The 21852-nt window shown below is 40.6% G+C and overlaps 2 protein-coding genes across 6 annotated transcripts in view; one reads left to right on the top strand and one right to left on the bottom strand.

Annotated features, from left to right (window-relative positions):
• DEK (DEK proto-oncogene) overlaps window positions 1–2557 on the top strand; it is a 31841-nt gene extending 29284 nt beyond the window's left edge. For 2 of the 3 annotated variants that reach the window (XM_087438070.1, XM_004432089.3), the window contains 2 exons: window positions 454–522; window positions 986–2557. In XM_087438070.1, the coding sequence (XP_087294196.1) occupies window positions 454–522; window positions 986–997 (81 nt within the window). In that variant the 3' untranslated portion in view covers window positions 998–2557. Of the gene's footprint in view, window positions 1–193; window positions 312–453; window positions 523–985 lie in introns of all 3 variants that reach the window. The other variant, XR_015553973.1, reaches the window with a different exon arrangement.
• A 370-nt stretch (window positions 2558–2927) lies between these two features.
• Window positions 2928–21852, bottom strand: part of KDM1B (lysine demethylase 1B) — a 46366-nt gene continuing 27441 nt past the window's right edge. Inside the window, exons 13-22 of one of the 3 annotated variants that reach the window (XR_015553972.1) lie at window positions 19454–19591; window positions 18400–18571; window positions 15512–15639; window positions 14396–14527; window positions 13719–13793; window positions 10145–10261; window positions 9319–9444; window positions 8078–8400; window positions 7247–7399; window positions 2928–4912 (exon numbers count right to left, since the gene is read on the bottom strand). Coding sequence is in view for 2 of the 3 variants with exons in the window: in XM_087438068.1 (XP_087294194.1) it covers window positions 7921–8400; window positions 9319–9444; window positions 10145–10261; window positions 13719–13793; window positions 14396–14527; window positions 15512–15639; window positions 18400–18571; window positions 19454–19591 (1368 nt within the window). In the remaining variant the exon portion in view is untranslated. Of the gene's footprint in view, window positions 4913–7246; window positions 8401–9318; window positions 9445–10144; window positions 10262–13718; window positions 13794–14395; window positions 14528–15511; window positions 15640–18399; window positions 18572–19453; window positions 19592–21852 lie in introns of those variants that run through there. The other 2 variants (XM_087438069.1, XM_087438068.1) reach the window with 2 other exon arrangements.

Here is a 21852-nt window from a genome sequence, read left to right as displayed (position 1 = left end):
GGCAAACTACAGCCTGTAGGCCAAATCCATCTTACCATCTGTTTTTGTAAATAAAGTTTGATTGTAACACAGCCACACCCATTCATTTAAGTATTGTCTATGGCAGCTTTCTTGCTACAATGGCATAATGGAGTAGTTGTGACAGAAATGTCACTGGAAAAGCTAAAATCATTTACTGTCTGGTCCTTTACAGAAAAAGTTTGCTGACCTTGAACTGTACCATAGGAGTGAAGCCAGCAAGTAAGGTGCTTATAGATTGTGAGCATATGGAAAGAGTCAGGACTGCAAGTCATTGGCAAGTCAAGCAGCAGGTATCAGGTTGACAAAAGAGAGGGTACTGTTAGAATGTACATGCAGCTGTTTGTACATAGCATACATTTTTTCTTTATCCAAAGATAGAGAATATTGGGTTTTTAAATCTACTTTTAATATTATTTTTCCTTTTCACTATAGGTATATGAAAACTATCCTGCTTATGATTTAACTGAAAGAAAAGAGTTCATAAAAACCACTGTTAAAGAGGTAAATACATCCAGCTTTTCCAGCTTTGATCATTTTGGACGTATATGACAAAAAGAAATTATGTATATCAAATACTGCATATTTTTCAAAATATTCATGTCACTATCACATTTGATCCTCACATTTACTCAAAGTAGATGGCGGAAGATATTTTCATTCCCATTTTACAGCTTAAAAATAGTCTGAATGTTAGTGACAACAGCTGACCTCAGATGAAGAGGCAGGCTCACAGTGTGCATGGGTAGCGCCTCCGAGGAGCTCACACGACGACTTAGCACTTGATCCTGTCCACCAGTCACAGGCAGGACAAGATCAGCAGTAGCTATAGTTTTATATCGATCCCAACTGATTTCCCAAGGTCACAGCAGTAAAATAAAGGTTAAAAAATTAAAGGTTTTTTCATTTATGTGTCCTTAATATTGTATGTTGGGTCTGGGAAAATGATGTTTCTCTTTCGTTACAGCTAATTTCTTGAGATGGAGGACAGAGACAGATGACTTGTTCCCGTGGATTTAAAGATCTGATTTATACCATTATACCAGCAAAGAGAATGTATTTCCTTTTCTAAATCCTTGCAAGCATTGTGTTGGTAGAACATACTGCTGACCTTTTTATCTTGAGTGTTAGGTAATTTGAGTTTGCCGTTTTAAATTGCATCTCTATGCAGTTTTTAGTTTAAAATTTTGCATGGCAGTAATTATTCCTTGCTTTTATAGTTGTATTTTGTACATTTTGGATTTCTTTATATAAGGTCATAGATTCTTGAACTGTTGTAGTTTTTAGTGCGCTTAATGTTAGCTTAAGACATACTTTTAATCAAGTAGAACAGAAACTATTATAACTGGCATTTATACATGCAGGGAGTATTACAGTATTTAGTATATGAAATATTTTGAATACACATCTCTCAGTGTGAAAACTCAGTGGCAGTGTGTTCATCATATTAAAAATATATGAGCGTCAGCTGTCTAGATGACTAAATCGGAACTTTTCTCCTGCATGTGTATATATGTCAAATTGTCAGCATGACAAAAGTGACAGATGTTATTTTTGTATTTTTAAAAACAAATTTGTTGTATATAGTTTTTTTATTTCTTTTGTGCAGATCAATTTTTAAACTCATAGAGGTAGGTATCTTTACAGTTAAAAACTATGAAATGTCAGTGTTCAGCCAGATGGTATGACGGAGCAGTGCGAGTCAGAATTCAGTGAAGAAAACACTGAAGGAACAGATAGTTCTCTGCTTTGCCTTGCAAGTGTCATCAACTTGTAGTTTTAGTATTAACTCTGCAACAGTGTCTATAGATAAATTTTATATTAAGGCTAGACCAAAATCAACACATCAAAACTTTACAAATTTGAGAGAGAGTAGGATTAAGTATAAGCACATTTGGCTTATAATGAACTGATTTTTATTAACTGTTTTTGCCCATATAAAATGCTGATATTTACAGGAAACCTGGCCATCTTTGTAATTATGGTAAAAGTACCTGGTATAATGCCAGAAGATGATAATGTGTAGGCAATAGTGGGTATCTCTGACTAAGTATTTCTCAAAAAGTGATAATAGACCTATTTTTAACATTAAAGAAATGTAATGTATTTGTGGAATCAGGGCTGTAGGGTTTTAAATTTTGGCCAATCAAGATTCAAGGTGATCAACATATGGACCCCTCCTGAATGAGACTAATTTTGTCTTTTAAATTGACTGTCTTAATCAGTTTATTAAATAATCTCTGAATTTTAAAATAAAACATGCTGCTTATGAGAGAATTAGGCTTTCGATAAACCAGTTGAGTGTTGAAAATAAAAATATCTTTGCATCATAGAACAGAAATGTATAAAAATGATATATGTTGACTGTTGGGTATTTTCACAGGTTTGATTGTCTCTTGATAAAGTTAAGACATTAGAGAAATGGTATACTTAATACAAATGATGGAATAAAAAACTAAATGAGACCTAAGAATTGGCCTTTGATTTTAAATATTTAATTTGTTCTTATAAACCTTGTCAATAAAAATAATAAACCAGTGCTCTTGTCTCTTGCATTTGATTTCTTGGTTTCTATGGCATTTCCCCCTACGTGAGGATTTTAGAACAAGGATTTTTAAATGAATTTAGCCCCATAGCCTATATAATTTGAGTAACTTCAGTGATAACTGACCACTTTTACTTTGAATAAATACACTCAAAGAAATCGCTAGGACAACTTGAAGCAATCTCTCAAAACTATTATGTTGATCAAAGCTAACAATTGTTTATTATGACTGTTTACTTGAAGGGATAAGCAGTAATGTCTACGACCTTAAAAGTCTAAAGAGGGTTTGGAGGTGAGGGGAGTTGAGTCAGGGTGTGTAAAAGTGAAGATGTCCCTATGGAATAAGGGTGTGTTCACTACAGTGCACAGTGTATTTGAAAAATCTAGTTTTTATTAAGCAGTTTTACACACAATCTGCAGTGAAAAACACTGTATTCACTGCTACTCAATTACAAACTCTTCAGAAAACAGTGAAAAACAAAGTAACTCAAGAATAAAAGTACCGTGGTTCCCTGAAGAACAAAATGTCAAATGAAGTATGTCACTTGAGACAAGAAATGAGGTGTTTTCTTTAAATACATGTTTACCGTACTATTTAAGTAGGTTTTTCTTTAGTTTGCTTGTGGCACAGTACAAGTTTAAGTGCCCAGATACTAAGGTAATAATTTACTGTGAACCGTTTCAAACTTTAAATATTTTGCATTTATCACTTAACACATGCTATTCTTTAAACATTTTAATACATAATACTTTAAAGCAGAATACTTCCCAGTCAGTACCAATGAGTCTCATCAGATAACCTAAATATCAACATTTCCCTGCATTAACTTGGAAACTAATCAACTGCTATTTGCTTTCTTTCACTTGTATCATACTTTGATGGGGAGGGAGGTGTATCTAAACTAAAGTTCACCATACATTCTTTGCATAAAATACTTACTATTTCTACTTATAAGCTGACAACGTTAAATTTTAAAAATACCTAATATTTTGAAAAGTGGCTTTAAAGTCATTTTGAGTCCCTTTTTTCAGCAGACCAATATAACTGAAAGAATTGTTCAAAGACTTTTTAAAACAAAAGCACTTAAGTTAGCCACCGTGTTTCTAATCTGTAAACTGAAGTTTCTTGGCAAGATAAGCATCCTGAAGACCTGGAAACCAATGTTTATCTTAAATGACATGTTTTTGTCATGAATGAAAAAAGGAAAAAGTAAGTATTTGCCATGTTCTCGGGCTTTTAAGATATGGCTTATAAAACGTGTAATAATTACCAGGATAGCTCACATTTTTCTGCAGTTTTCCAGTGGACCTGCCTATAGAATACTGAAAACATAATTCTGTAAAAAATATTCCTACAGATTAAGTCAGTTATTTTAAAAAGAGGCAGTGCAGAGGCTTTTATGATGTTATCTGACAAGATCTTTTTGCCAGTGGTTGCCAAAATTAAGGCTATTTAAAGTGTGCTATCCGCTCAAACTTGGCTCTAAGAAAAATAGCCATATTTTCTTTGTCTCAAGTATGAAGACCACACTATCTCTACCCCATGCTCAAAGACACAACACCTATACTGTTTAAGGAATTGAAAGTTTTGCTGTTTTGCCAATGAGTGCACAAATCTAAAATGTTTTATCACAAAAGATACCTGAATTTAAATTTCTTTTGAACACCCAATGGGAGGAAATATGTACAATATAAAATAGTCTAGAAGCTTCATTTACCTTTGAAGAGTTTGGGCTGTATCCCAAAAGGAAAAATTTATCTAAATTTTATGTAAAAGCTCCATATTAGAGCTATATAAAAATCTTAAGGCTCATTGACAAAGATACTGATAAATTGTCATAGAAGAAAAATACATGGCTTTATCTGGTTTTTTAGTGATTCCTGCTTGATTGACTTGCATTCTCAATGTGTGAAAATCGATCAGCCAAACAAAATGTCAAATTTAAAGGGAATCTCCAACCATGGAAGAATCATATCCAAGGTCTTAAATTAAGGTTATATTCTGCCTTATTCTGAAATCCAGAAGATTTAGCACTAGTCAGACCTGTGGAAAATGCAATTAAATATAAGTGCTTTTATTATAAAAGGATTCTTGGGTCTAGTGCTTTCAGAGTAGTGAAATGGGTTTATGTTATACCACCTTAGAAACATTTCTATTTTGCTATCCAGAGAGTTTTTTTGTTTGATTTTACAAAAGTGAGGTTTAACGTGTTTCAAACTTCCCATTTAGGGTACAGAAGGAAGCTGGGTCCAGACAAGTTCTATTTAAAATGCTGCAATCTTGCTTGCTTCTCGAACACCACTCAAATATGCGCCTGTAACAGTTTGTGGAAAATGCCTGTTTGTTGCCTGTAAAAAAATAATTGCATAATTTGAGATCATGTATAAGGAATTCGGATGATGGTCAAAAGGTAATACAAGCTTATACTTCCTCTGATCCTCCCACAATAAAGATTGGTGTCATTCCTGTGTGCTCATATTAATAACCAACTCACCCATCGTAGCACTTGAACTTTTCTGGTTAACTCACCGTGCTTCGCCAAATTCATTCATTCTACAACGTATTCAGCACTTCTGTGAAGTACTGTGGGGCATTCATTAAGGTATTATCTATATATGCCACGTACTGGAATGAAGAATAATGAATAAGACACAGTCCCTCCCATCAGACAAGTCATCTAGCTGTTACAATCAGTGATAAATGAAACAAGCACAAAAAGTGAATCACAATTCATCCATGGCTGGAGTTTTGCTAGACGGGTGGAACAAAAGGATAGAGAGTTGAACTACTCAAAGGATAGCCCAGTTCAACAGCAAGGGAAAAGACAAATGGGGAGGATGGTCAATGGGAGAACCTCACTCAAGGAGGTTGTAGTCGGAGCACAGTAAGCAAATCAGGACAGGAAAGGAGGCGGCTTGAGTTAGGAGGAGGAGGTAACAATGACGAGGTCTGGGACGTGGCTTTGGGAAAGAGTAGCTGAAGTGGAGTTGAGCAGTTCATAGAAAATGGAGAAGGGTAAGAAACAGAAGAAGTTCCATGTGAACTAATTTAGGTTCCATGTCACCTAAATTGGTGGCTGGGATGGAAGGGAAAACATCCACATGCCAAAGAGTCCATAAATGGGGGAATGATACTATATGATTCCACTTATATGATGAAGTCCCTAGCACACATCCACAGAGACAGGAAGTAGAGTGGTGGTTGCCAGGGACTGGTGGAGGGGGAAATGGGGAGTTGTTTAAGGGGCACAGAGTTTCAATTTTGCAGGATGACAAGTTCTGGAGATGGATGGTAGTGATGGTTGTACAACAATGTGAACGTATTTAATGCCACTGAACTCTACACTTAAAAATAGTTAAGAAGGTCCATCTTATGTGTAGTTTACCACAATTTAAAAAATAAATTTAAAAAGGAAGAAAGAAGAGAGGGATCTAGGAAATAAAAACTCCAACTCTGGAAAGTGGTAAGGAGGTGTCCCAGAGATCAACCAGTGCAGATGGATGCAGAGGGATGAGGACGCCAGGAAGGGGGTTTTCCAAAAATGTAACTAACAAGCCAGCTCACTGGGATTCAACTGTGATTTAAAGACAACTGAACGATGGGGAGACTGGAGGAGAAGTACAAAAAGAATTAAGCTAAGGAAAAAAGAAGCCATTATGACTGCCAAGAAAACAGAAAACTTGTATAAGAAAGGAATCAACGAACACCTTCTTGGCTCAACAGTAAGCAACATTTACACAGCCACCTCCGATAAAACACTGATACCAACTGAATTACAAGTGTGAAATAACCATGTTGCGAAGAGACTAAAGGGGCTAGATCTTCGGCCTGATAGGAAGTCAGTAGATAATGTATAACTTGTTAAACCAGAAGACAACAATATAAATATTTTAAAACATGAAGTAAATTCCAGAAGAAACAGCAGAGAGAGTTAGAAATGGCTGCTCTGGAGCCAGCCCTGGTGGCCTAGTGGTTAAAAGTTCAACAGCCTCACCACTTTGGCGGCCTGGGTTTGGTTCCTGGGTACGGACCTACACCACTCTGTTAGCGGCCATGTTGTGCTGGCGGCCCACATACAAAAAGAAAACAGAGGAAGATTGGCATGAATGTTAGCTCAGGACAAATCTTCTTCAGCAAAAGAAAAGAAAAAGAAGAAAAAAAGAGAGCAACATTGGCAACAGATGTTAGCTCAGGGCCAATCTTTCCCAGCAAAAAAAAAAAAAACAATAAAAAATCCTTGCTCTCTATATATGTGTATAAAATCATATTTTTAAAAAGAATGGCTGCTCCAGGAGTGTGAGGAGGATGCTGAGAGGGCATCTGCTGTTTGTTGTCATCAGGCTTGTGACAGTATTTGAGTTTGCTTTTAAACTCTGGACACGTATTACTTTAATTAAAAGAGAGTAATCAGGGCGCAAGCAGTTAAGTGCACGCGCTCTGCTGCGGCAGCCCGGGGTTCGCCGGTTCAGATCCCAGGTGCGCACCAACGCACCGCTTGGCGAGCCATGCTGCGGCAGCATCCCATATAAAGTAGAGAAAGATGGGCACGGATGTTAGCCCAGGGCCAGTCTTCCTCAGCAAAAAAAAGAGGAGGGTTGGCAGATGTTAGCTCAGGGCCGATATTCCTCACCAAAAAAAGTAATCAAAATAAAAGTAATTGGGTTCAGGATCATGATACACACCTCGCCAGCAAAAAAGATCGTTCCTTGTATTTCTTCAGCAATGATATCGTAGGCTTCACCGCTCCCACCTGTCTTCACAAAACTGTAGGCCATCTGGATCCAGGGGTCTGAGCTCCACCGAGTGACAAAATACTTTGTGGGATCTGGGACTTCCTGTGTCAAGTAGAAGGGATCATACACAGGAGCAAGAAGGGACTTGGACATGATGCAAATCCAAGTATAAACATACCGTCCTCCCTGCCTCTAGAAACTGAGCTGATTCTTGGAGCATCCTGAAACGGCAATTCTCAGTACGTTCCTCCCACCTCCTGGCAGCTCCACCCAGGCCCCTGATTTGTGCATCATCCTCTATCTCCTGTCCAAACTCTGCAAGCTCCCACACACATCTCCTCACTTTATCCTTTATCTCCTAGACACATTCCCCCCACCTAACAGGGGCCATCACCAACAGCTAAGGGTTCAGGCATTCCCTTTCCCATGGCCTGGCATGTGCTGGAGAGATGGAGGAAAAGGGGTCCCTGGGCCAGAGGAGGAAAGGGAAGTCCTAAGACCTCAAGCTGGAATTCTCAACAGGCTTCTCCACAAAACAGCTATTACACACTGTTTCATACTCACTAAGTTTCAAATAATTTTGTAGGCTGGCTATAAGAAGAGATTAGGACACACACGCGCAGTCAGAGGGGCGACCGTGTGAGGACACAGAGAGAAGGCGGCCATCTGAAAGCCAGGGAGAGAGGCCTCAGGAGAAACCAAACCTGCCGACATCTTGATCTTGGACTGCTAGCCTCAGAATCGTGAAAAAATTCATTTCCATTGCTTAAAGCGCCCCACCTGTGGTACTTGGTTATGGCAGCCCGAGCCGACGAATCAGGTAGAAAGTGAGATAACGGGAGAGGGAGTAACGTGGCCCACTGCCTTGGCTCCCTCCGTCTGCAGTACCCAGGGTGTGCTCTGGGGTGCACACCGCTCTGCGGAGCACACCGAGTTAACAGCAAGCATGTCCTTCCCCTGTCAGAGAGGGCTCCTCTGACCTGCTCCTTGAACAGCTCGCGCAGGGTAGCCATGCACTGCTGCAGCACTTGCTTGTCGTCCAGGCTCCTCACGGACACCACCGCCTCCCCAGCGACCACAGACATCAACACGCTGTGCTTCTTCTGGAGACACGAAAGGGAAAAGCAGCTGACACTTTCTGCTTTGAGTACAAAAGTCTCCAAGCGCAGGGTTCCAAACGCATCAGGGCTTCATTCTCACAAGTTAAAATTCATTATTTCCTACTGTCCCTTTCCCTCATTCTAATCACCAGTCCATTTTCCTCACAAACACTCGTTGTTCATCTATACATTTCACTGTTCCCTGCTGACAGAACTCAGCAAGTAGGGTAAATATCAAATTCCGGGTGCCCTTGGCTCTCCCTTATAAGAACTTGTTTTAGAAGAAGTAGAACGAGGTTGAGAAGGCAACTCTGCAGAGAAGATAATGGAAAAAACCTTCTCAAGTGGTAAAGAAATTTTGCCCTTGGCTCCCATGCAAAACCTTTTAAGATAAAGTTTCTTGGAAGGGAGAGAAAGAAGGAAACAACTGTGATTCTTTGGCACGACATCAACACTACCACAACTTTCAAGTTCCGGGTATGCCCTCCTCCCTTCTTCCTTCTCCCACCAATCACACGTACTGACACGGAGACCCACCCTCACCAGAACCAATCACAGCCCACCCTCACCAGAGCTCACTGGATGACCCTTGGAGAGTACGTTTCAAGTACCACTCATGACTGTGCTGTCACCGCCTCTCCCTAAGAGGAATTCCTCTATTGGCCTGAAATAACGGTTTCCACAAGCGACTAATTCATTTCCCAGGGAGCAACGTTAGTCCTTCAAGAAAATACGGCAGATACTGGGGCTCCTGTCCTCTAGGAAAATGTCCCAGCCCAAGTAACCTTCCGGAATATAAACATATACCCAGAGCGTCCACGATGTCCATTAGTTCCTGCGCTTGACACATGAGTAATTACCAAACCAACTTCTCAACTGTAACAAGGGGATATTCAAACCACACTTTACCCATGATTTTACCTGGGGATCCATGTCATAGAATACGGCAAAAAGCCCTCGCTTGCTGGCATTAGGAGGAACGTGACCAAAAAAGTCAGCCCCTTGAACTTTACTGTCCCAAAATCGATAAGGAAATTGCAAGGCAACCTGGAAAGTGAGCAAGAGAAAGATGTTAAGAGTTTCTTAAATCAGAAGCACAGCAATCTCTAACAAGCAACCTATAGCTCTTAACTAAAACTATGTTCAAAAATCAAACCAAAATACATCCTTTCCATTCTCCTACCTCCTCTGTTCTCTCTGAGCATCTGCCTTTTTATGCCATTCAGTCCTATCCTCTCACGGATAATGGTGGGACCCACTGACAACCTCTAGGCTAATCTGAAGATACAAAGCATTCCGGAGACTTGGTCTTAAAGCTTACGTCCATAAGATAAATTCTTACTATTCATAGGTCTGCTGGTGTCTACTACAGCACTGGCAGATTCTGCTAACGAAGATTTTAAAGGCAGAGGAAGTAAAACATTTTCCTCATTGGGGCCAATTACTGGAGGGCAGACACGGAAAGCAGAAAAAATTAAGAATTGTTTATTTATATGCCAAATCCAAATTCTGAATAACAAGATTCCTTCTCCTAAAGTCAAAACCCACAGACCTCAGCCAACTCCCCTCCTTTGGTTTTGATAACATCCTTTTGTATTCTTCATGAACAATTATTCAAATGACAAGGAAATCTTTGAATTTTATTTGGATCAAAAAATTACCCACTACTTCCCAATATGAGAAGTTAAGGAACTCCTGTCACCTAACATCAATCTCTTTAGTTCTGAGGCTTAAGTAATTTAGTCACCTTTTCAATGATGCCTGCACCTAAGCTGTTGATAGCCTTCATCTTCTTGTCTGACAATGGTGGATTAAACTGGATGGCCCCTTTCTGCAGTAAGGCCAGTGGTACAGTGACTAATACCTGTGGGAAATAACAGTTAACACACAAACAGCAATTGAAACTCACACCACAACTACTCAGTGGGTTCGTTTCTAGGAAAATCTCAACGCCTAAAATACACTCCTCTCTATTGCTAGTCACGAGACCGTCAACATCCCATGTTGTTATATGGGTAAGAACAAGGGCTGCCACGTACAATTGTGCACAGTGTCCACTGCATGAGGGTGCCTGGCTGCATGGAAGCGGCATCACGTGGAGAAATGTGCAGAAAGGTCTTGATGGTTAACAATAACCCTGGGTAAGAAGAGTCAACAGATCCCAATCCTCAAAAGCAGTGCTCTAGGAGGAAACAGCCCTAAATACAGAGTCAGGAGAAGTAGATCATTCCTGACACTTTCTAACGTGTGGCTAACTCCGACCACCCATCTCTGCCAAAATAAAACAAAGGTAATACCTGCCCCTCAAAGGACGGGGGTAACGCTTCAACTAAAACTCTTACAATATACATCAACATGCTTTGTTACTGGTAAAGCAAATCATAAACATCAGGGATTACTATAATCATGGAAAGCCACATGAAATTCTTTTTTAAAGGAGGAAAGAAGTTATTGCAGGGTCTCAAATGGCTTTCAGCACCATTTAGGAGGGCTGAAGACACAGGTGTTACGCTGAGCCTTCAAGAATGACTCTCAAAGTCACATCACAAAACTGGGCCATCAAAGAGAGCTGCTGTCTCTGCACATAATCAAGAAATTTCTGCCTCCAGAACCACATTAGCGTTGCCACAATCAGGAGTCATTACCACTGCTACCAGCTCAGAACCATGCCACATATAGAACCACCTGCACCAGCAAATTAGGTGCCGGGTGCCCTGTCTCTTGACTCCCGTGTAGCTGTTGAGTGAGCCTGGGACCTCTACTCCCTGCTGCAGAAGAACCCAACACCCCGACCACTGTGCTTGGGTTTGTCAGAAGTGAGGCAAAAGCCACACCTACCTCCCAAATCTGCAAGTGCATCCGACCAGCTGGATCTAACTCATATTTAGAACCTCAGCTGCAAAGGAGTCTGGGAAGTGTGTGTGTGTGTGTGTGTGTGTTTCCTTTCCATCATCTGTAGTACAGGACAACACACTAGGACAAGAGCGGCATGGAGCTGAACACCACCACCATATCTACCCGCGCCTTCACCAAAGATTTAGTAGATTTGGCTTTAACCCCAATTCTAGGACCACAGGAAGTTCAGAGTTCTTCCTGTGATTTTGTCACTATTTTCTGTCCCATGAATATTTTAGCAAGTACAAAACACATTATCTTCAGTCTGGTTATAGATAACAGCTGCAACCTCCTCCCCCAAAAAAGAGGAGTAATTACTCTCTTGGATATATCAGAACTGCATGGAAATAAGATCTAGATTTTTTTTTTTTTTTTTGTGAGGAATTTCGGCCCTGAGCTAACATCTGCCAATCAGCCTCTTTTTGCTGAGGAAGACTGGCCCTGGGCTAACATCCATGCCCATCTTCCTCCACTTTATGTGGGAGGCCACCACAGCAGGGCTTGACAAGCGGTGTGTTGGTGCGCGCCCGGGATCCGAACCTGCGAACCCGGGGCCGCCGCAGCGAAGCGCGCACACTTAACCGCTTGCGCCACCGGGCCGGCCCCCAGATGTTTTCTTAATGACAAAAAAGCTTTCAAAAGCACATGAACTTAGGTGGACAAGTAGGCAGAAGATATAAACATACCCTGGTAGGGAACTAAAGTGGGAGCTCAGTGGAAGCAGCCTAGACTGAATTACCGTTTGTCAAATGTTCGTCAGTGTATCATGGTGGGTTGGAAATCTTTCACTTATAAGCTGGGGAAACTTCCAATTCAAACCGTGTGATGTGTGCTGACTAGCAGAAAAACAAGGCTATCTGCTTTAAACGTTTCACAGCAGGCTCTAAAACACAGCCTGAGGCTATGCCCTAACTCTCTGGAGAGCCGGAATACAAAGCAAGAGAAGCAAACGGGCCACCAGAGTCGGGGCAGAGGGTGATCGGCAGGGTCAGTGTGACTAGTGATGTCCTGGACGCCAAGAGGCAGAGTCACAGAATAACACAGGTTGAGGCACCCCCCAACTTGCAATTTTATTTTATTTTTTTTATAATTTTATTTATTTATTTTTTCCCCCAAAGCCCCAGTAGATAGTTGTAAGTCACAGCTGCACATCCTTCCAGGTGCTGTATGTGGGACACGGCCTCAGCATGGCCGGAGAAGTGGCAAGTCGGTGCGCGCCCGGGATCCCAACCCGGGGCCGCCAGCAGCGGAACGCGCGCACTTAACTGCCAAGCCACGGGGTCAGCCCTGACTTGCAATTTTAAAAAGGCATAGTTAAAAAAAATTTTACCACTAGGAAGAACTTTAGATATTAGCCTGATTCTCATCTCAGGACTCACGGATAAGGACACTGTGACCCAGTGGTTCTCAACTCTGGCCGCGTGTTGCGATCACTTGGGAAGCTTTACAAACAGGACCAGACCAATTCAATGACAATCTCTGCAGGGTGGGGTTCGCAACCTTTCTTTTTAAGCCCCTCGCAGGTGATTCTAACATGCAGCCAGGATTGAGAACCACTGCCAGTCCAAAGTCTATACTATCACTACTAACTACCCAGCTAGTTAACGGGAGGAACAATATGAGGCCCCATCCCCCTGGACTCATACACTATACACCATCTTTCCCATTTGACATGCAATCCTTTATTTCTGTATGCATATCAAGGACTGTGAAATATCTGAACTAGCGACAGTTCGTCAATTATACATTTTGGTAATCACTTCAGACATAACTGAACTTAAACTTATGATGTTTATTAATCTCCCTCCACCCCAAGTAAGCACTTTTGTTCTCCAACAATATAGAAATCTCAGTGTGATTTCACATATTACATTACAGCATCTTTCACTGTTAAAACCTTACAGCTGTCTACAAAAAATTCAAATGATATAAAAGTACTTCTGCCAGTTTCAAAATGAAAACACAGAGCTTTATTGATTTGAAAAATGGTTCCATGGTAAAACAAACAAACAGACAAACAACACCAACTTGGAAAGCACTGAATTAAACCAAGTAAAATAGGTTTTTTAAATGCAGGACTTCTCAGAGCCTTTAATATTCTCATATTTAACCCGAAAAGTAGACTGCAGTATACAATAGTTTTCAAACTTATTTGGCCAAAGAATTTGCTTGTTCAGCTCTCAGGACTAATGTATCATAGCACCCACTTTGACAAACACTATTCAGAATTCCATCTGCCATGAATCTATATAGTGTTAGGTTATTTAAATCAGATTTGCACATCCACACACAATTAAGCAGAGACACACAACTCTTCAGAAGTCAAGGGCTCCAGGCAGATTGCCAAAGGCAAACTGCTTGGTGGAGAAGACTGTTTCCCTTACCCCCAGGCACCTGGCTGCACCTAGTGAAATTCTAGCACTTACCTTCTGGGCTGCACACCCTGTCCCCTCTGTTGTGGTAACCTGCACTTCATCTCCAGAATAATCAATACTCTGCACCTGTTCCAGAAAAACAATTATGAAAAACATAATGAGGGAGAGAACCATAGGATCCAGGGTCCTTTCCAATTCTCCTGTTACGTGAGTTTACGTCCCCACGGCTATGGGGAATCATTTCCTGGCATTCCGAGATCTCAACAACAGTCACAGTTTACTTCAGGGAACTACCACGCAGCCACTAAAATTTATCAACATGTCAGAATATGGAAAATCTCTACAATACAGTGTAAAGTGGAACATGCATATAAATAATTGCCTCCATGATTATGACGAGGTACAACACAAATGCACAGGGACAAAGACTGGAAGGGAAAATTTAAAAGTGAAAATAATCGCATTGGGTCAGGGAGGTTGTGAGCATCTTGAACACTTTATTATTAATGAAAATGCATCTGAGCCACTCCTGTTTTCAAATGGCAGCAGCTACCTGATTGACACGGATAATGATGCTGATCATTGGCTATGACGTACCACAGAAGTACCTGTAGACACGGCTGAGCATCAAAGCAAGCACCTGTCTCCCGTGTAATCCACATGCCCCAAACCTCACATCCTCCAAACACAAAGTGAAGCCAGAGCCTCCCACCGCTGTCGATACTCACTGGAGATTTGAGCCGAATGTCTAGTCCTTCGGCCAGTTTTTCAATGATGACCGAGTATCCGGGAGTTAGGAGAGTGTGGTCACCAGCAAACTGGGCAAAGAATTCATTGTGGTCCCAGGAGCGAGCAGACACCTGGGAAACAACAGGAGAGGTTGGGAAGAGAAGAGGTCATGTAAATCCTTGAGGCTGCGCCTGAGGGACAACACAGGAGCTCAAGGTGGGAAAAGCCACCGGAGGCAGGAGGGCAGGGCTGCCAAGCATAGGACAAAATACGAACAAGATATGAAGGAAGGAGGGGAGAAACAGACCAACCCGGGTGGATCTGATCGTTGCGGGTAAGAAATCTCTCGATGATGCACAGGAAAGCTTAGAACAAAGGGGAGATAAGATTTGGACGTGGGGACCATTCCTTGATGACAACCTTGGAAAAGGAGAATTCTATGGGAGTAAAAATGCATTTGATCAACTCCATATATAAATATGCCAACTATTTGTCTTCAACATGGAAACTCTATAGAGGTTGAAACGCAGCATTATTTTGGAAAACAGTGTTATTCCAACTGCAGGGAGGAATCGAATGGAAACGGAGAGGTCCTGAAGAGGACAATTAAATCAGGAGTCATCTGTGGGGCCTCTGTTCAAAATAGAGAACACATGAGTAGCAAGGCCACAGTTGGTTAAATGAGTTGGGTTTAAATTTATTTTAGCAAGATAAATAGACCATAACTGCAAGGAAACTCTACTTGGTTTCTTGAGAGCAGTGTTTTCAGGCCATGGTTCCACAGAAATGCCTCACGGGCCTCCGTGGAGGGCAGAGGAAGGCAGTGAACGCACAAGGCTCCGGGCCCGCTCTGATTCAGCCGAACCAGCCCTCCTCGTTGAGCGTCTTCATGGGCAGTATTGGAAGAAGTTTCTCTTGCTTTTTTTAAAGAAAATATTTCAAAACCACTTTGGGGTAGTATGCTCTGAAGTCGTGGTTTTCAAACTTTTAAGCAGAAGAACCACTGTTTCCTGTTTATCCAAACCAGCCCGAGTTCAATATTTAGATATTCAAAATACACACACATACACAAAAACAACCCTTTTCAAAGCACGTTTCACAAAACCCAGGCACACCTGATGGAGGTTGCTGCCACAGGCGTACTCCAGGTTACTGAGATGGAACTGAAGCACCTGTTCTTCCAGGTCACTGAACTGGATACCAGATTCCTTAATAAAAGCTTTGTAGATCTCCTCGATCTTTTCTGTAATGGGGAGGGAGCAAAGCAGAAAAAAACATTATTCTTTAACTCCTCGTCCTTTGCTTTCAACCTCCTTCACCCCACAAAATCCCAAAGTTTCGAAGTCCTTTCCCAAGTAAACCCAGGGGGGAAAAGGATATCTTTTCTTTTGGTTTCTTTTGGATAAGGTTGGTTTCTCTCAGGAAGTAAAAGCTTATCCTAATTAGAAGCAAAACTTTGTAGGTTCTAGATCTTCAACCATGTTTCATACCTGCTTAGCTGAGAAACTGCTTCTTCTTTTGCTCAAGATATAGAAAAAGTACCCCTGCACATATAAAGACATACACATGGAGAGAGGGTTCCCATTCCCCTTCTGGGCCCACTGCCCTCATCTTAAAGTCACGTGCTTACAACATCTCACCTCAACTAAGAGACCTATAGTAGACTGACTATTGGCTATATCCTCTCCCAACAAGAATATTCCATTATGGACTTGCATCACGTCAGCCCTCTACCTCAATACCTTTAATTACTGGTTCTCCATTGCCTGTGCAATAAATTCCAAAACCCACAGCCAGACAACACTAGCACATTTTTAGCCTTCCCAAAGATAGCAACTACTACCTGCCCACTTACAGGCTCTGCTGCACTGCTGCTGAATCTTTCCCTGGTAAACTCCAACCCTGCAAGGTCTGCTGCTACCACTCCCCTCACCGGACTGCCCTCCCCCACCCAATCCCATCCATCCTTTACAGCCCAGCATCACCTGCAAGCCTGGGGAATCACTCCTTTCTTACCAATCCCAGCACTTATCTACCCCATTCGGCTGGAACTTTCGACTACATATACACAGCCCTGTGATACCATCCCAATTACTGTCTTAGATTCCTTTATTTGGGGTGTGGAGGGAAGGCTCATGTCTGACAAATTATAAGCATCTTAGCACGGGTTACTTCTTCATAACCTTCCCAATGATGACAACCATCCAACACATACACCGCAGACTCAAAGCTTCTATCAAGTATTGTGCTCCTGCTTGAAGCAAAATAGAACTGAATATCAATTAACTTTTTTTTGGTGACTCAAGGTTCTCATTAAAATTTTCAGCGCTTACACTAGATTGTAATATGGGGACACCCATGGCACCTCTGGATTTGTGCCAAGCTTTTGCCCCTACACTACTGGGCTTTTTTTTTTTTTCTTTACCACTTTCAGCACGTTTTTCTAGCAGTCCCATTCCTGCCTCCTGCTATGTGGTTTCTATTTTCCTTTAGGTTTTGTAGAGGTTCGGAAAGAACCAAGATTGCTAGAACAATATATAAAATGAAGTATCAACAGATTAAGATAAGCCTTAATGTGATTTTTATGTAAATAATATTTAAAAGCTTTAGTACATATACTTTGTAAAATTAACTCTACCCTCTTTGTATTCATGTTTTGTCTTTTTAGGCTAAGTGCTAACTAATAAGGTGGATCTCAGACAGTAAGATACTCCTAGGCAGGATATAACTGTAACCTTATACACAGTTGTGTGCACTATCACTAAAGCTTTTAAAAAATATATTAATAAGATGAAACAACTACTTACACAGTAAGTGTTGCTGATCCTCCCTTAATAACTTTAAGGCCAAGACAAAGCAATATTATTAACTGTTTTATTGGTGACCCCAAAAGAAGTATAAAGAAAACCCCATCCAGTGACTACCACACATGTGCAAAATACTAACCAAATTCTGAGAACATCCTGCAAGTCAGCCTAATAACTGTCTTCAATTCCAGAAAACTCAACAACTCACCACTTGGTCTGGACACTACCACATTTGATTAAATAATCCCTACTGACCTCAGATCGCTGAGAATGTTCTGTTATGGTTTGTCTGTCAACACTTACTAAGAGCGATTAGAATGTGGGTCAGTCTCAGAGGTTGTGGGTAGAGGTAGTTGAGGGGGAGGGGAAGGATAAAAAGAAGAGAGTCCCTGCTACTGAGAAGTGGACCCTCAACAGAGATGGAGTGTATACCAGGCTGGAGAATTGAGAACACTTGCAAAGAAACACACAGTTGAAGCAAATTAGCATCTTGCAAATTGAGTTCACATATTCATACTTTAAGAAACCCCAACATGGCTCCAAGAACTTCAAGCGAATACATTCAGGTCATAAAATCGTAGGGTAAATAAACATCAACTTAAGAAGCAATAGAGTAAAATCTATAGCACTAAAACTGGCACCCTCACAGAAATGAGTCGTTAGAGACAGTCAAGTTTTCTAAAGGGTTGTGGTTAATACTAGCCATTTAGTACCAAAGCCTAGGATTTGGAATTAAAATTCTTAAATTATAATACACATTCTTGCATTCTTAAACAAAATATACTGAAAAAATCTTAACCTAAAAGGAAAAGAGAAGAAATCCCGGCATACAGAAACCCTTATCTAAGAAAAGACATTATGGGGTGACTGTTCACATAGGACTTACCACATGTTTCCTTAAAAGTAAGCTCCTCTGGGAAACTGAAAATTAACATTTCAATAATTTTTGTAAACACCAGCTACTGTGTAAAGCAAGATTTGCGTGTGTGCGTGCACACACTAGCATCTAAAGGTCCCTGAGGAAGTTCTGCTCTCCTCTGCAGAACAGTCTGGAGAACTCATCAGTCCAAAAGGAATGCTCATCAAGACCACTCATTGCACACATCCAACCTCGTGGATGAATGATGCTACTGCTCATCAAGCTTAGGTTAGAATGAGACTCAGAGGGAACAATCAGAACACCATTCTCCCCATACCTCCTAAAGGGACATCTTGGAGCTGAGTCTTATCCTTCCTCCACTCAGAGACAACATCCAAGAGAGCATTAAAATGAAAATCCATGCGCTTGTCAATAGTGGGGTCAGTTATTCTTCCACCTTCCTGAATTAAGTCACATCTTTCTCCAAATTTATGCATGCTGATGCCAAGCTTCAAAATAATAAGAATAAGAAGGTGAAAATTTTCCCTGGAAAAAATATGTACAGGTTCTAAGCTGAAATTAGACAGAGCTCTCATGGAGAAAATGGTCTAGTACCTCTCAAAAATAAAGCCAAATATGCTTAACAGGGAATGTCAGCAAATTAAGGCAGTGAAAAAACAGCATGAAATCTATGAGACCTTATGAGAATGCGAGGGTGACAGCAACAGCTTCTATGCCATGCACTCTATAGCTTTTCAGCCACTATTTATTAATGCTTCAGATGCTATAGCTGTGCACTGCTCTGACATTCTATCTCCAAAGGGCACAACCACACATACACTCACAGCAGAAGTTGGAATTGAATTTACTGTCAATAAATATTTCAGAAAAAACCTTGGGCTTACCAAGACTTCATAGAAACTATGTATTGCCTGATAAAAGGATGCCCAGTTAAATGTGACTCTCAGATAAACAACAAATAATTTTTCTTAGTGTATGTCCCAAATTTTGCATGCAAAATACCCTGTGTAATATTTGAGACACTCTTATACTAAAAAATTACTTGTTGTTTATCTGAAAGTCAAATTTAACGCGGAATTCTGTATTTTTATTTGCTTAATCTGACAACCCTAAAACTACCAAGTGGCCTGCAAAGGACACACAAATTAAAGAGCTTAGAAAAAGAAAAAAACATTTTAAGTCCTCTAGTTCCACCTTCTCAGAAAAAAAGAACCGTAATTGTTTTTATTTACTTTTCAAAGAGGATGGATGAGTGGGCAAAAAATCATTTGGGGGTTGTTATATATTATCTAGAAGCATATGCTATACACAAGCAAATTGAGACCATTTTTCTTTTCTTTATCTTCAATACAAATCTTAAAGAAACCCACTTGTTCACACATTAGTGCTACTGGGTTGTTAATACAGCCATTGACAATCTGGGCTCCTCTTCCCACCGTGACACCTTTAAAAGATTTATCATCCCATACTCGGCCTCCAATTCTGTCTTTGGCTTCCAGGACAGTCACCTAAAATGACAATCAGGGAAGCAAAATAGGACGGAATAGTCAAATCAAATGCAGGACTATAAATGCAGAATGACACAATTAAATAAGTTCCATGTTTGGTTAACGTATTATATTACTAGAGAAATCATTTTAAAAAGAGGGTGAACAGTGACCAAAGTAGATGTTAAAACAAACAATCTAGATTCTAGCAAGAAGTGAGTGCTCTGCTGGAGAAATCCCTCAAACTGTTCCCTCTCAAATCCCATAAGATTTCATGAACTAGCACGTGAAACACACTTTGAAAGCTTTTGTTAAACAGTATTTCATTATTAAATAGCACTATTAAAACTAGGTTGAAGAGGTGATTTTGTCCTATGAAATATATATATGTAGCAAAATCCCTTTAGCATTGCAAATAGGCCTTAAATTCCCTAAGATATGACTATTATTTAAAAAACCATATGCAACTCTATCTAAGTAGGACCTCATGGGCTTGGCCTAGGCAGGTTGGTCCCACACCCAGGCTATTTCATCTCCAAATTTCTAATGCTGGTGACACAAGGCGCTGCTCTCGGTGAACACCCCTATGACTCAAAGAGTGACACCTCCCCGGGCTGCAGTAACTGAAGATGTGAGTCCTAGTCAACACAATGCCAGTCATTTCATGTCTGGATCCGCAAAAATACCCCTTCAAATTGCTCAAGGAGTCAACCATCTCTCAGGTTACTCCGAGGAATCTATTTCCCAACCCTGAGACGGTTGGGTAGTCTTGGTGGGGCCTCCCTCATCACCTGGTGAGAGAAAGGGGACAGTGAAAAGAGTCTCCTAAATATTCTTCTTCCTCAGACCTAAATTCCTCATTTTCTCCAACTAGGAAAGCTGCAACTGGTGGTTCTCCTCTCCCCACTCTCTCTGACTTCAGATTATCACAGAACTCTCTGTTTCTAGGTTCCTTTTAGTGTAAGAAGAAAGCTAAACATTCAAGACAGCCCCCTAAATTTTGGATATTAATAATTTTTCCTGCAATATAATCTGTGGGTTTGCCAAGTAAAAAAAAAAAACAAACAAGAAACCTTGGCCCTGGGGCTGGCCCGGTGGTGCAAGTGGTTAAGTGCGCACGCTCCGCTGCGGTGGCCCGGGGTTCGCTGGTTCGGATCCTGGGCATGCACTGACACACTGTTTGTCAAGCCATGCTGTGGCAGCGTCCCATATAAAGTGGAGGAAGATGGACATGGATGTTAGCCCAGGGCCAGTCTTCCTCAGCAAAAAAGAGGAGGATTGGCAGATGTCAGCTCAGGGCCCATCTTCCTCAAAGGAAAAAAAAAAAAAAAAGAAAGAAACCTTGGCCCTAATATCTACACTGAAATAAATAAGTGATCAATTAAAACACCTCATAGTTAATACCACTAAGAAAATATTTCAAAATGGAAACACACTCCCTATAAATCTCACCCTGATTCTTCCATTTTGTCAGCAATATAGTGTAACCCAAGAGGTAGGTCTTCCATTCAAAGAGGAAAACCCCTCTTAGGCATTGCTACTGAAAACTCTTCTCATTTCTGAAGCTCTTCCAGCAGAGAGAAGATATTGTGAAAAAAGAAGTCATTTCTTTTAGCCAGATAGAGAAGAGTGAAAAGACCAATTCAATTCCAGCAAATTAATTTTCACATTTGGTTTAACTGAAAATCAAAGTCTTTGCAAAATAAATTTTTAAATAAGAGAAATGTGTCAGACTTAGGAAGTCACAGAAATCTAGGAAATGGCTAATTTGAATGGATCTAATGGAAATTAGATACTGAATCGCACAAATGGTTTTTTGTAACAGTCTCTATTTTGGCTAACTTTGAATAACTGGAATAAGGCAACATACTGGATAAAAAGAAAAAATATCCCACCCTGAGGAAGCAGGCTACCTAAATATGTACAGTACTTTAATAAAAGTCATACCATTCTGTCTCAACCAATGGATTAACTAATTCAATCTTGTTTCCAAAAGCAAAGATTTTTGTTTCCCAGAGCAGGATTCAAAGGGTGCCTTTGATTTGCATAAGAAAACTTAACAGTGTATTTCAGAAACTTTTATACAAGAAACAGTGAATTTCCAAGCTACTGTCATCTCAAACTATTGCAGAAACAGAGATTTTTCTCAATGACCCCTCTATTATGTCAATAACAACCTGTCAAGAATTTCTGCTTTAATACCAGCTTAGAATCTCTTCTGACTTGCTCATTAGAGTCTAAAACCCTCTCCAAAGTTGTAGTAATTTCTATTTTCCTCTACT

Source organism: Ceratotherium simum, chromosome 13 (genome assembly GCF_057802395.1).
Source record: "Ceratotherium simum simum isolate JZ-2026a chromosome 13, ASM5780239v1, whole genome shotgun sequence".
Classification (NCBI taxonomy): Eukaryota; Metazoa; Chordata; class Mammalia; order Perissodactyla; family Rhinocerotidae; genus Ceratotherium; species Ceratotherium simum.
This window is presented reverse-complemented; position numbering and strand designations above follow the sequence as displayed.